The 12067-nt window shown below is 44.6% G+C and overlaps 1 protein-coding gene across 1 annotated transcript; it reads left to right on the top strand.

Moving 5' to 3' along the window:
- The first annotated feature begins 3561 nt into the window (after positions 1–3561).
- On the top strand, positions 3562–8432 carry LOC125266830. Its single transcript, XM_048187895.1, has one exon. The coding sequence runs from the start codon at positions 4548–4550 to the stop codon at positions 7482–7484; it is 2937 nt and encodes a 978-aa protein (XP_048043852.1). The 5' UTR covers positions 3562–4547; the 3' UTR covers positions 7485–8432.
- Positions 8433–12067: the final 3635 nt, after the last annotated feature.

Here is a 12067-nt window from a genome sequence, read left to right as displayed (position 1 = left end):
TGTATCTTTCTTTAAACCGTTTCAGCAATATTTTCAGAATTTGTCACCAACCGGAAAACCAGAGACTAACATTAATGTTAGTCTGAACACGTAAGCTAACACATGTATAATCACACCAGTAGTCTGTAGCTTACAAAAAATATTATGTCCACACAGGCACATTGGGATCAGCTGTTACATCGCAGAGTACAAAGGAAGAGCACAGCTAGCTGAACTCATTGTAGACGATAGCTGAAGGTGTTCTGCTGTTACACAAAGTATCTGTTATTCAGTTACAGACGACAGCACAAATTGTGCATACTAATGAAACATTATAAACTGTTACCTAGAAGTAAACAACTGTAGTTTAGGCATAAGTCAGCCACAACGCTGAGAATTACCTTTATGGAATAATCCACTAATGTCTTGAAATACAATGTGAACTAAAATTCTCAGTTGCACGTGCAATCGCGCATGTCTACAAAACTCATTAATATTCATGTATGCTCCGCCTTCTGAAACCGAAAATCTCAGAAACCGAAAATCTCGTAACAGCAGCATATGGGTCTGTAGCCAATCACATAAATATCTGTTGATTTTGCAACAGCCAATCAGAGGTGTTTAACTTAGCACTGAACAAAAACTCTGACGTTTTGAGTGGTGTGAGTGGACTCTGGGTTCTACTTCTGCACGTTTGCGAATCTTCTCATATAACAAAGTGTAGATATTATGTAAATAAGAGATTCGTTGTGCAGACAGCTTCATTTATTATAACAGAACTTTGTGAAATCGCGATGAAGTAGCCTAATGCCGAGTTCAGACTGCATGATTTTCAAAGTAGTCGGGTCACTGTTCTTTTCACACTGCATGACTATCTTGGCCAGCATTCAGTCACTGCTGTGTTCAAACTGCATGATGGATCGGTGACAGAAGGTTTCACACTGCATGACTTTACAATAGGAAGAATCGCCGACAACTCTGTCTGGCACGCAAACTACGTTTTACAACCAAACACACGCGAGACATGACAAGGAAACAACGCAATATCATGCGTGCAAGACCGGAGTTCTCACATGAGACTGGCCCTGTGTCACAATCAGCTCCCTAGCTCTCTAGGTCGTGAATCAGTATATAATGAAAGTGAATGTGGCTGATACCCTGATCAGTGCCCTGACTACTGAACTAGGGAGCTGATTGAGACACACAGTGGGATTATTGTTAAAAATTGTAGCCGGCAAGAAGCTTGAAACACGAATTGCCTGTGCGCTGATTTGCAGCGAAAACAACAAAAAGAAAAGAAGGATATGGAGGAGGAAATGTTTGGGGAGACTGTGGATTGTGTGTTCTGCAACGAGAGTTGGAGCTAAATACATAACTTTTCAATGTGCTGCTGTTGCGGATGGTAGAGCAAATGTTTGTGCTTTGGTTCTGTTTGACAGAATTGTAATGTTTATGTACGAAGCCATGCTTGCTGATATTGTGGTCTATAACTCCTCCCCGAACTCCCTGCTGCTCTGTATCTTGCTTTCTCATTGGCTGTCAGTCATTGCCAATGTAGTTTTCAGTCAGAACACTTTTCACACAGCAGGATTTTGAATCGGCGACAGATCCAGATATTTAGCATGCCAAACGTCGACGATTCTCTCAGATCGCGTCTTTGCTCATTCACACTGCGTGATTGTTACTCGCGTGAACGAGCACCGATTTGCCTGTGATTTCGGGCATTTGTCTGCGATTTCTCAAAACCTGTCGGCGAGCCAAAATCGGGGCTAAAATCATGCAGTCTGAACTCGGCTTAAGGGGCCGTTCACATATCACGTCTTTTGTGCGCTCAAGTTCGTTTTTTTCAAATGTAGGCGCGCGGTAAGCGCACTCAAAACAGAAGCAACGCAGTCGCGAAGCGTTTTCAGGTGCAGAGATGAAAAATTCTCAACTTTTCAGAATGCAGCAAGCTCACCGCTGGTCATGTAGAACAAGAACCAACCGAAAACAGTTTTGTCCTTACTGTAACAAAACATTGAAAGCTCAGCTAAACAGCTGATCATAGCTGTACAGGGCGGGTTTTTATTTCTCATCTCCATAAATATATCTAGTAGTAGAGCTAATGCAAGAGCTAGAAATCTATCCTTTGCTGAAACTTTTTCATCTTCATCATGGAGAACGCAGTTCATGGTTGCATAGCAACAACAGCTCTTTGGAAAGAAAGCGTCATGGCCGCGCTTTCCACGCGTTTTTAGACGCGATATGTGAACGGCCCCTAATATGACAACTTTTTAGTGATTATAGAGGGAGCGTGCCAAATCCCTTATACAGTATGCTTATTTTTCTGTTCAAATTAACAGTGGTTTGTGAACGTAGATACCTTAATAAAAAAAATATCTATCAGGAGTGTTTATTCTGGGTTGTGTAGGTTGTGAAGACACATAAATTAAAACTATTACAAGGAAATGTATTTTTTAAAGGGGAAGCGCATCTCCTTAGCCTTCCCTTAAACCAACCTCCAGTCTTTCACACATATCTCAAAGATCGAATTTAACTGTGAGTGTGAAGTAGGGGGCGGCATGACGGTGTTTTGCCTAGAGCGGCAGTTGAGCTTGCGCCGGTGTTGTGCCGAATTTCGACCCCCTGCCAGATTATTACCCCTCTAGTATTGGTAGGTTTAGGAGTAGGTGTGGGGGAGGGGTTAGGATTAGGGGTGGGGTTAGGATTAGGCAATCAGGTAGCAACTTCAACGAGGGGGGTAATAATCTGGCAGGGGGTCGAAATTCAGCACAACACCAGCCCTGGTAAGAGAGCATAAAAAAGAAATCAATTAAGACGTACCTCAGTGTTCCTCCTCAGCTGAATTCAATTCGTCCATCAGTTTTCAGTTAATTGAATAAAATGTGTGTTTTTAAAAGTGTGCTGAAATCATTGATCTTGCGCTGCACTGACTGACAGCTGCTGTGATTACAAAGGCAAAGCGCGGCGCTCGCTTTCTGTGTAATTAATTCACAAGGAAAGTTATTTGTTTTTCTTAATATTTCCATACTTAACATTGACAAAATGTATTTTTAAACCTAGTTATTTTATAAAGTTTAATATTTAGTTTATAAAGTTTAATATTCAAAAACGAAGTGAAAAACGATTAGAGGAAATAGCTGATATATGCGCAAATAAATGCTAACGTTACTTTGCTGCCACCTGCTGGTTAAAGTGGTAATTATTATCTTTTTGCTAGGGTCACCCGTGCTGAAAGCAACAAGTATCACCGCTGGATCAGGGAGGCCATTGAGATTAGGAAACGCGCACCAAGGACTATGAACTGGGACGAGGGAGCCTACACCTTAAGCCGAGTTCAGACTGCACGATTTTAGCCCCGATTTTGGCTCGCCGACAGGTTTTGAGAAATCGCCGACAAATGCCCGAAATCACAGGCAAATCAGCGCTCGTTCACGCGAGTGACAATCACGCAGTGTGAATGAGCAAAGACGCGATCAGAGAGAATCGCCGACGAGTCACTGACACCCGTGAGATATTTGGCATGCTAAATATCTGGACCTGTCGGCGATTCAAAATCATGTTGTGTGAAAAGTGTTCTGACTGAAAACTCATCACAGCCAATGAGAGAGCGAGATACAGAGCAGCGGGGAGTTCGGGGAGGAGTTATAGACCACTCTCGTTGCAGAACACACAAATGCCTACTGCAATTTGATGAACGTGTCAGTGTTGAGACCTTGCAGGCTGAACTAATCAGCCTTGCACAGCAATGGGAAAGACTGAAACAATAACTAACGGAGAACTACAACATTAGGGGAGCTGCTTCTAGTGATGAAACATGGGAAGGCTCTGAGGTTCCTGAAGAAAGTGTGGAGTTTGTGAGCAGAAGTTGTTCCACATGCAAAAACTGTCTAATATGCTGCTATCTCCTCTTGTCTCAATACAATCTGCTTACTGCTTTGTTGATGGTTTGGGTTATAAGTTCCTCCCCACACTATCCATTACTCAGGTTGCCTGTGAGAGGACCTTCTTCACCCTGACATTAGTGAAGAACTGTCTGAGAACCTCCCTCAGTCAAGAGAACCTTGAAGCATTCCTTTTTACAGCAACAGACAAGCTAGATTCTTATGGAACTTGATAAAGATTGCATCATTGACAAGATGGCAGAGCAGTGAGCTACTGCACCACCTACAGGTTTACTAGTGCTAATTACTTACTGTTTACTCTTACTGGTCTGTGTCGTGGAAATTCTCAATACTAATCCGACTTCACCACTGACAATTCAAACAACCTCCAGTTGTCAATATAATATATAATACTCAGTACCAATACAGTACTACAGTACCTTCGAGGTAATTCCCGTCCCGAATATAATACAATACAATACTACAGTACCACAATACTACAGTACCTTTGAGGTAATTCCCGTCCCAAATATAATACAATATAATACTACAGTATCTCGAGGTAATTCCCTTCTCGAATACTTCTAATACTTCTCAGTTTCTAATACTTCTCAGTTTGACGAGGATGTTGAGGCTACTCTAGATGCATCATGCAGAGGAGAAGTGGATCAGCGACTGCAGTTGATGAGTACACTAATCATCAGCATCGGTGCAGAGAGATTTGGCATCAAAGTACCGAAGGCTCAGAACATTGCTAGGCCAAACCGGCGTGAGACCAAGATCTCCCAGCTCAGGAAAGAGCTGAAGGTTTTAAACCGTCAGTATAAGAGGGCGAGCGAGGAGGAAAAGCCAGCCCTTACAGAGCTCAGGGACATTCTGAGGCAGAAACTCATCTCTCTACGGCGGGCTGAGAGGCACAGGAGGAGAGGCAGAGAAAGAGGTCGCAAGCGAATGACCTTCATTGCAAATCCCTTTCGCTTTACTAAGCAGCTGCTGGGGCAGAAGCGGAGTGGGACCCTGCGATGCCCAAAGGAGGAGATCAATCAGCACCTCAGTGATAAATACAGCGACAGCAGGAGAGAGGAGAATCTGCCCTCCTGCAGAGAGTTACCCACACCACCAGAACCCTCCTTCCAGTTTAACATCAAGGAGCCCACCTTGGCAGAGGTCAGGGACATCGTACGAACTGCTCGTACCAGCGCAGCTCCGGGCCCAAGTGGAGTGCCATATAAAGTTTATAAGCATTGCCCGAGACTCTTGGAGAGGCTGTGGAGACTCATCAGGGTAGTATGGCGGAGGGGGAAGGTGGCCCAGCAATGGCGTCACGCAGAGGGTGTGTGGATACCAAAGGAGGAGAATGCAAGTGACATCACACAGTTCCGCACCATCTCTCTGCTCAGTGTGGAAGGCAAAATCTTTTTCAAGATTCTTGCCAACAGGTTATCTGAGTATCTTATGAGGAATTCCTACATTGACACCTCGGTGCAAAAGGGCGGAGTCCCAGGCATGCCGGGCTGTTTGGAACACACAGGAGTGATCACCCAGTTGATCCGGGAGGCGAGAGAAAATCGAGGAGACCTAGCAGTCCTCTGGCTTGATTTAGCCGACGCCTACGGATCAATTCCACACAAGCTGGTGACAACAGCTCTGACGATACACCACATTCCTGAGAAGATCATAGAACTCATAAGGGACTACTACAGCAGTTTCAGCCTGAGATTCACCTCTGGAACAGTAACATCTGCGGGGCACCGCTTAGAGAAGGGCATTATCACAGGCTGCACCATATCAGTGGTATTGTTTTCCCTAGCGATGAGCATGCTGGTCAAGGCTGCTGAGGTGGAATGTAGGGGCCCCCTGTCAAGATCCGGCATTCGCCAACCGCCAATCCGAGCCTATATGGATGATCTGACTGTCACATCAACATCAGTGACAGGGTGCAGGTGGCTCCTCCGCGGTCTGGAAAGGATTATGGCATGGGCAAGAATGACGTTCAAGCCAGCCAAGTCCAGATCCTTGGTCCTGAGAAAGGGGAGAGTGGAGGACAAACACCGTTTTTACGTGGATGGAGTCACTATTCCAACAGTGTCAGAGAAGCCTGTGAAAAGCTTAGGGAAGATCTTCGACAGCACCCTGAAGGACAAGGCAGCGGTGGAGGCAGCCCACATGGAGCTGAAGACCTGGTTATCAGTGGTGGACAAGTCCGGTCTTCCGGGGAAGTTCAAGGCATGGATATACCAGCATGGTATCCTGCCAAGACTCCTGTGGCCACTACTGATTTATGAAGTCCCAGTATCACTTGTGGAGGGCTTTGAACGCAATATCAGCCAATACCTGCGTAGATGGCTGGGTCTGCCGAAGAGCCTGAGCAGCATTGCTCTGTATGGGCACAACAATAAGTTGCAGTTGCCTTTTACTGGTTTGACTGAGGAGTTCAAAGTCACCAGAGCCAGGGAGGTGTTGCTTTACAGAGACTCGGCTGACACCAGAGTCTCTTCCGCTGGCATCACGGTCAGAACTGGGAGGAAATGGCGAGCGCAAGAGGCAGTCGACCAGGCAGAGGCGAGACTGAGACATAGTGTCTTAGTTGGCTCTGTGGCAGTGGGAAGAGCTGGTCTAGGCAGTCACACAAGACCACGCTACGACAAAGCCCAAGGACGAGAGAGACGCCAGATGGTGCAGAGAGAGATTCGTGCTGAGGTGGAGGAGGAGCGCCTAAGTAGGACTGTGGCAATGCGCCAACAAGGAGCCTGGGCCAATTGGAATTATGCAGCTGCCAGGAAGATCACCTGGACAGAACTATGGAAGTATGAACCCGCAAGACTTAAGTTCCTGATTCAGTCGGTGTATGATGTCCTCCCAAGTCCATCTAACCTTTACACCTGGGGCCTAGCAGAAACATCAACATGCCCTCTGTGTCCGGCTCATGGTTCCCTGGAGCATATCCTGAGTTGCTGCCCTAAAGCACTAGGAGAGGGGAGGTACACGTGGCGCCATAACCAGGTGCTGAAGGCAGTAGCGGATACCATCTGCACAGCAATCCGGGAGTCTAAACATCAAGTCCCAGCGAGGTACAACATCTCCTTTGTTAGGGCAGGGGAGAAACCCCAGGGAGAACGTAAGGCCTCAACTGGACTGCTAGCCACGGCCCGAGATTGGAAGTTGCACGTGGACCTTGGGAGGCAGTTAAAGCTCCCAGAGCACATAGCAAGGACGTCACTGAGGCCAGATCTGGTCTTAACATCTGACTCAACAAAGCAAGTCGTGCTAGTGGAGCTTACTGTCCCCTGGGAGGACAGGATGGAGGAGGCTTTCGAAAGGAAGAAGGCCAAATATCTGGAGTTGGTTGAGGCATGCAGAGGGAGAGGATGGAGGGCCCGCTGTGAACCAATAGAAGTAGGCTGCAGGGGCTTTCTAAGTCAATCTGTGCATCGGGCATTCAGGCTCCTTGGCATTAGAGGGTTGCGTGAAAGAAGAGCCACTAAAAACATCAGTGAGGTCGCTGAAAAAGCCTCAAGTTGGTTATGGATCAAAAGGGGAGAAGTATGGAGTAGCGCGCTGCTTGGACACAAACCGGGGCCTGATCAACCCCGGTTGGGTCGCCCAGGTGAGGGTGTCTGAAGATCAAAGACCCGAAACACCCTATGACCCTGGGTCCTTCACTGAAGATGTGTCCAAGCTGCACCTTTAAGGTGTTTCAAAATCTATACATTTCCAATATTTCGAGGTAATTCCCTTCCCGAAATAAGGTGACGGCGTCCCGTCAAGAAACTACTATCACTACCTCAATCACACATGAGCACACAGGTCTTTAGCATCTATACACTCTCACCGTCCTTCTCAGGTGTACGCTGGTCCGACACAGGATCATTAATACTAACTCTGAGTATTACAGCCTCACCCCGAGGGCGACTCTATAGTCTTCCAACACTATCACTGTCTCTGCTGTGGTCTTTTGAGTGTAGAATCTTTAGTACTTCTATTCCTCAGCTGCGCAGCATATACCTGACGTGACTTCCAAGTTGCTCTTTGTAGAAATTAAGTTTTATTTACGGCCGGGAGGTCACTCGTCACAACAACAGAGTGAGTCTCCATGAATAGAAAGATACATGCACATTTAAGTCTTACAGTTGAGTAAAAATCAATGTCTTCATCACTGTGATTTGTTCTGGTGATTGGTTTGTAATGATCTAAGCTAATCATGTGACTGGTCTTTGACCTGAGCATCCTTAGTCTGCGAAGGACACAGTAGAGCCTGTCCCCCCGAGATTAAGAAGGTTTCTACAACCCTTACTTCATTGTACCGAAGAAGGGTGGTGGTTTGAGACCAATCCTAGATCTGCGAGTACTGAATCAGGCCCTGCACAGGCTCCTGTTCAAAATGCTCATGGTCAAACACATGCTCACATGTGTCAGACATCAGGATTGGTTCACGGTGATACACCTGAAGGATGCATATAATGTCCACTCTTGACAGAAAACATGATTTTTGTGATCTCATGCATGCATGCATGCACACATAATGTGAAGAAAATTTTGTATAGGCATATTATAGTTTAAATTACCAGTCAAAAGATTGGACGCATTACTATTATAATGTTTTTATTTAAAAGAAGTCTCATGTTCATCATGCTGTATATTAAAAATACAGAAAAAACAGCAATACTGTGAAATATTATTACAATTTAAAATAATGGTTTTCTATTTTAATATATTTTAAAATATAATGTATTTCTGTGATGCAAAGCATCTGAACATTCATGTTACCTCTGGCATTTCATATAGGCTTTTAGCTTAAAAGCATGCACATTTGGAGAATTATTGATGGATTCTCATATGTTTGTCAATTTTCTATACAGAGGAGTAATATTTATTCAGTATTTATTGTCATCACTATGAGCGCTGGATACTATGTTTTCAATTCATACTTGCAGCCTGAGGGAGCTTTGTGCACCTTTAGTCCACAAATGTCTCGTTAAGAAGAACAGACATACCATGTGACATTCCAGGAACTAACAGAAGCTTTCAGAGATCGCTATAACCATGGCTATAACGTGCAGATAGACACTTTTGAAGATAATAAATACACGATTGCAACGATGTATACATGTATTGCCTCAGAATTTGCGTCTGAACAGTGCTCACTCCATGGGCGTGGCCGAATTAGTGGGAGAGCTGACTCACGGACATCTGACATGTCTCTCTTTTCATACAGATTACATAAACAGAGAATTTTTGTTTTTGATTAGACTTACATGATTTAAAACCTGACATTTCAACGTTTCTTTAGACATAAGTATCATTTTTGTGTGATTAATATTCACTAAGTTACACTTCATTTTCTGAGAACTATCAGATTGGACTTCGTTCATAAGGAGACGACAGATCAGTTTTCTTTTAGTTTTCTTTATTTTGCAAAAAGCACAACATTTTGTTTTTACTCTGAGTGTACACAAATAAAAGAAGACATTCTATAGTTTCAATTGATATATTACTTATGTCTCTAAGACAAAAAATTACGGGGTATTTTAAATCTGTTTTGCTGCAATGTGAAAAAAATCCTGCAAAATGCGCTGGTGTGTTTCCCAACTCCAGAGGGATAAGGGAGCAAGGCATTCGCATTCTCAACGACCTCGACGACTGGCTTATTTTAGCTCAGTCGCAGGAGTTGGTCTGCAAACACAAGGACCAAATCCTTCGGTACCTAACCCAACTGGGACTTGCAGTCAACTGGGAGAAGAGCAAGCTCTCCTCTACTCAGAGCATCTCTTTTCTTGGTGTGGAGTTGGACTCAGTCACCATGATTGGGCTGCTCTCTCTGGACCGTGCTCAGTCAATGCTGCATTGCTATTCAAGCACAAAACAGCGGTTCCACTGAAATACTTTCAGAGGCTCCTGGGGCATTTGGCATCCGTATATGCCCCAGGTCGAACCTTGTATTTCTACAGGCAGTAGTTCCACTAGGCCAAGTATCTAGGGGACACCACCACCTCCAAGACAGTCTAGGGTGCCGTGTGCAATGGGCATGCAGTTTCAGGCTCCTGGGCTCCAGATGGACAACACAGCAACAGTGGCATACATAAATTGACAAGGTGTGCCGTGCCCACTTGGAGTGAGAGCTCACTCCACTCACGGTGTCGCTGCCACTTGGGCTCTGGCAAATGGTGCTTCGCTGACAATTATAAGGGGAGACCTATTTTTGTTGATTCAGTTTGGATCATCTGAAGTCCTGAGTCCTCTGGAGTCGTCTTTTCACTGCTGTTGAGGTATCTGAAGTCTTCATATTAATAGGCTGGATCCAAACTGGAGCTGACATACTCTATAGTTACCTTGGGATGGACATCCCAAGATAAAACACAAAAGTAAATGGAAAATAATTAGCATAGCTGCTGTTCATTACATTAAGCAAATATAGTCATGTGTATTTGATCTGATATAACTGGAGTACAAGGATATGAAATATGTGAATTCTTACCCTAGTGAAAAAAAGTATACTAAGTATACTTGCAGCAAGACTAATTATTATTTCAAGTGTGTTAATGATTAGTTCATTTAAAGTGTGCTATTTTGAAACAACTAATTTTGTACTAAGTATATTTAAGTTGAAATTAAGTAGTATTAAAATACAACTTTAAGTATATTTAGTATACTTATGTGTGCTAAATTGGAACAACTTCAAGTATACTTAGTACACTTTAAGTATATGTCTGTGTAGGGACTAATTACATGCTTGATTAGTGATATTAAAGTGTACTTAATTTGTGTTATAAGTATACTTTATTTGTGTTAAAAGTATATTTTTTGTTATAATATATGTTGTATTATAAGTATACTTTATTTCTGTTATAAGTATACTTTATTTGTGTTAAAAGTATATTTTTTGTTATAATATATGTTGTATTATAAGTATACTTTATTTCTGTTATAAGTATACTTTTGTGTTATAAGTATACTTTATTTCTGTTATGAGTACACTTTGTGTTATAAGTACACTTTATTTGTGATTTAAGTACATTACAAAATAATTACGAGTGTCTTCAGAAAACACAAGCAATATACACTGAATATATTATTTTACAGGTAATAGTATATACTGTATGCTCAGTACCTTTGGCTTATTCCAAATATTAAACATTACACACTTTGCAGTCATTAACAATACACTTTATTACTTATACTTTGTATAATATAGTCAACATTTGAAGCGGATCAAAACCTTTAATCAAAGTTGTCCTAACTTTTTTGATCCACTTCAAATGTTGACTACTGTACTTTGAATTACATAATCTCACACAATACAGTTGTGCTACTATTTAAATACTGTAACGAAGGCGGGACTCAGAGTGAGATCCAAATGCAGCGTTTATTAGAAGTAAGAGTGGTCGTACAGGCAGGGTCAAAACAGGAACAAACAGGAACAGTGAGGAACAGGCAGAGTCGTAGTCAGGGTACAGGCAAGGATCGAGGCAGGCAGCAATGGGTCGTAAAACAGGAATCAGGCAGGAACAGTAACAAACGGGTAAACAGGGATATAACGCTCGGAAATGTCACACTGGGTAAACAAGACCTAGCAGTGAGGTGATGTGTGTAAGAGTCTTTTATAGTCCTGGTAATGAGCTGCAGCTGGGTGTGGTGATTGGTGATTAGTGTTAAGTGTGTGCAGGTGAGTGGCAGAGAGGATGATGGGAGATGTAGTCCGGGAACTGACAGGAACAGACGGTGATCATGACATAACGCCCCCCTCCCGGAAGGCGCGTCCTCGCGGCGTAAAAGGAACAGCTAGGGAGGGAGGGTGGGTGCATTGGAGACCTGCATGCAGACAGGAACGGGGTCCCCAATGCAGGTCCAGGAGCCTCGGGCGGCCACGGCGGGTCAGGTGGCTCGGGCGGCCACGGCGGGTCAGGTGGCTCGGGCGGCCACGGCGGGTCAGGTGGCTCGGGCGGCCACGGCGGGTCAGGTGGCTCGGGCGGCCACGGCGGGTCAGGTGGCTCGGGCGGCCACGGCGGGTCAGGTGGCTCGGGCGGCCACGGCGGGTCAGGTGGCTCGGGCGGCCACGGCGGGTCAGGTGGCTCGGGCGGCCACGGCGGGTCAGGTGGCTCGGGCGGCCACGGCGGGTCAGGAGCCAAGGGCGGCCACGGCGGGACAGAGTCCAAAGATGTCCATGGTGGGTCAGAGTCCATTAGTGACCACAACAAGTTGCAAAC

The sequence above is a fragment of the Megalobrama amblycephala genome, linkage group LG4, assembly GCF_018812025.1.
Source record: "Megalobrama amblycephala isolate DHTTF-2021 linkage group LG4, ASM1881202v1, whole genome shotgun sequence".
Classification (NCBI taxonomy): Eukaryota; Metazoa; Chordata; class Actinopteri; order Cypriniformes; family Xenocyprididae; genus Megalobrama; species Megalobrama amblycephala.
Note: the sequence above shows the minus strand (reverse complement) of the source record. Positions and strands in the feature narration are given on the sequence as shown.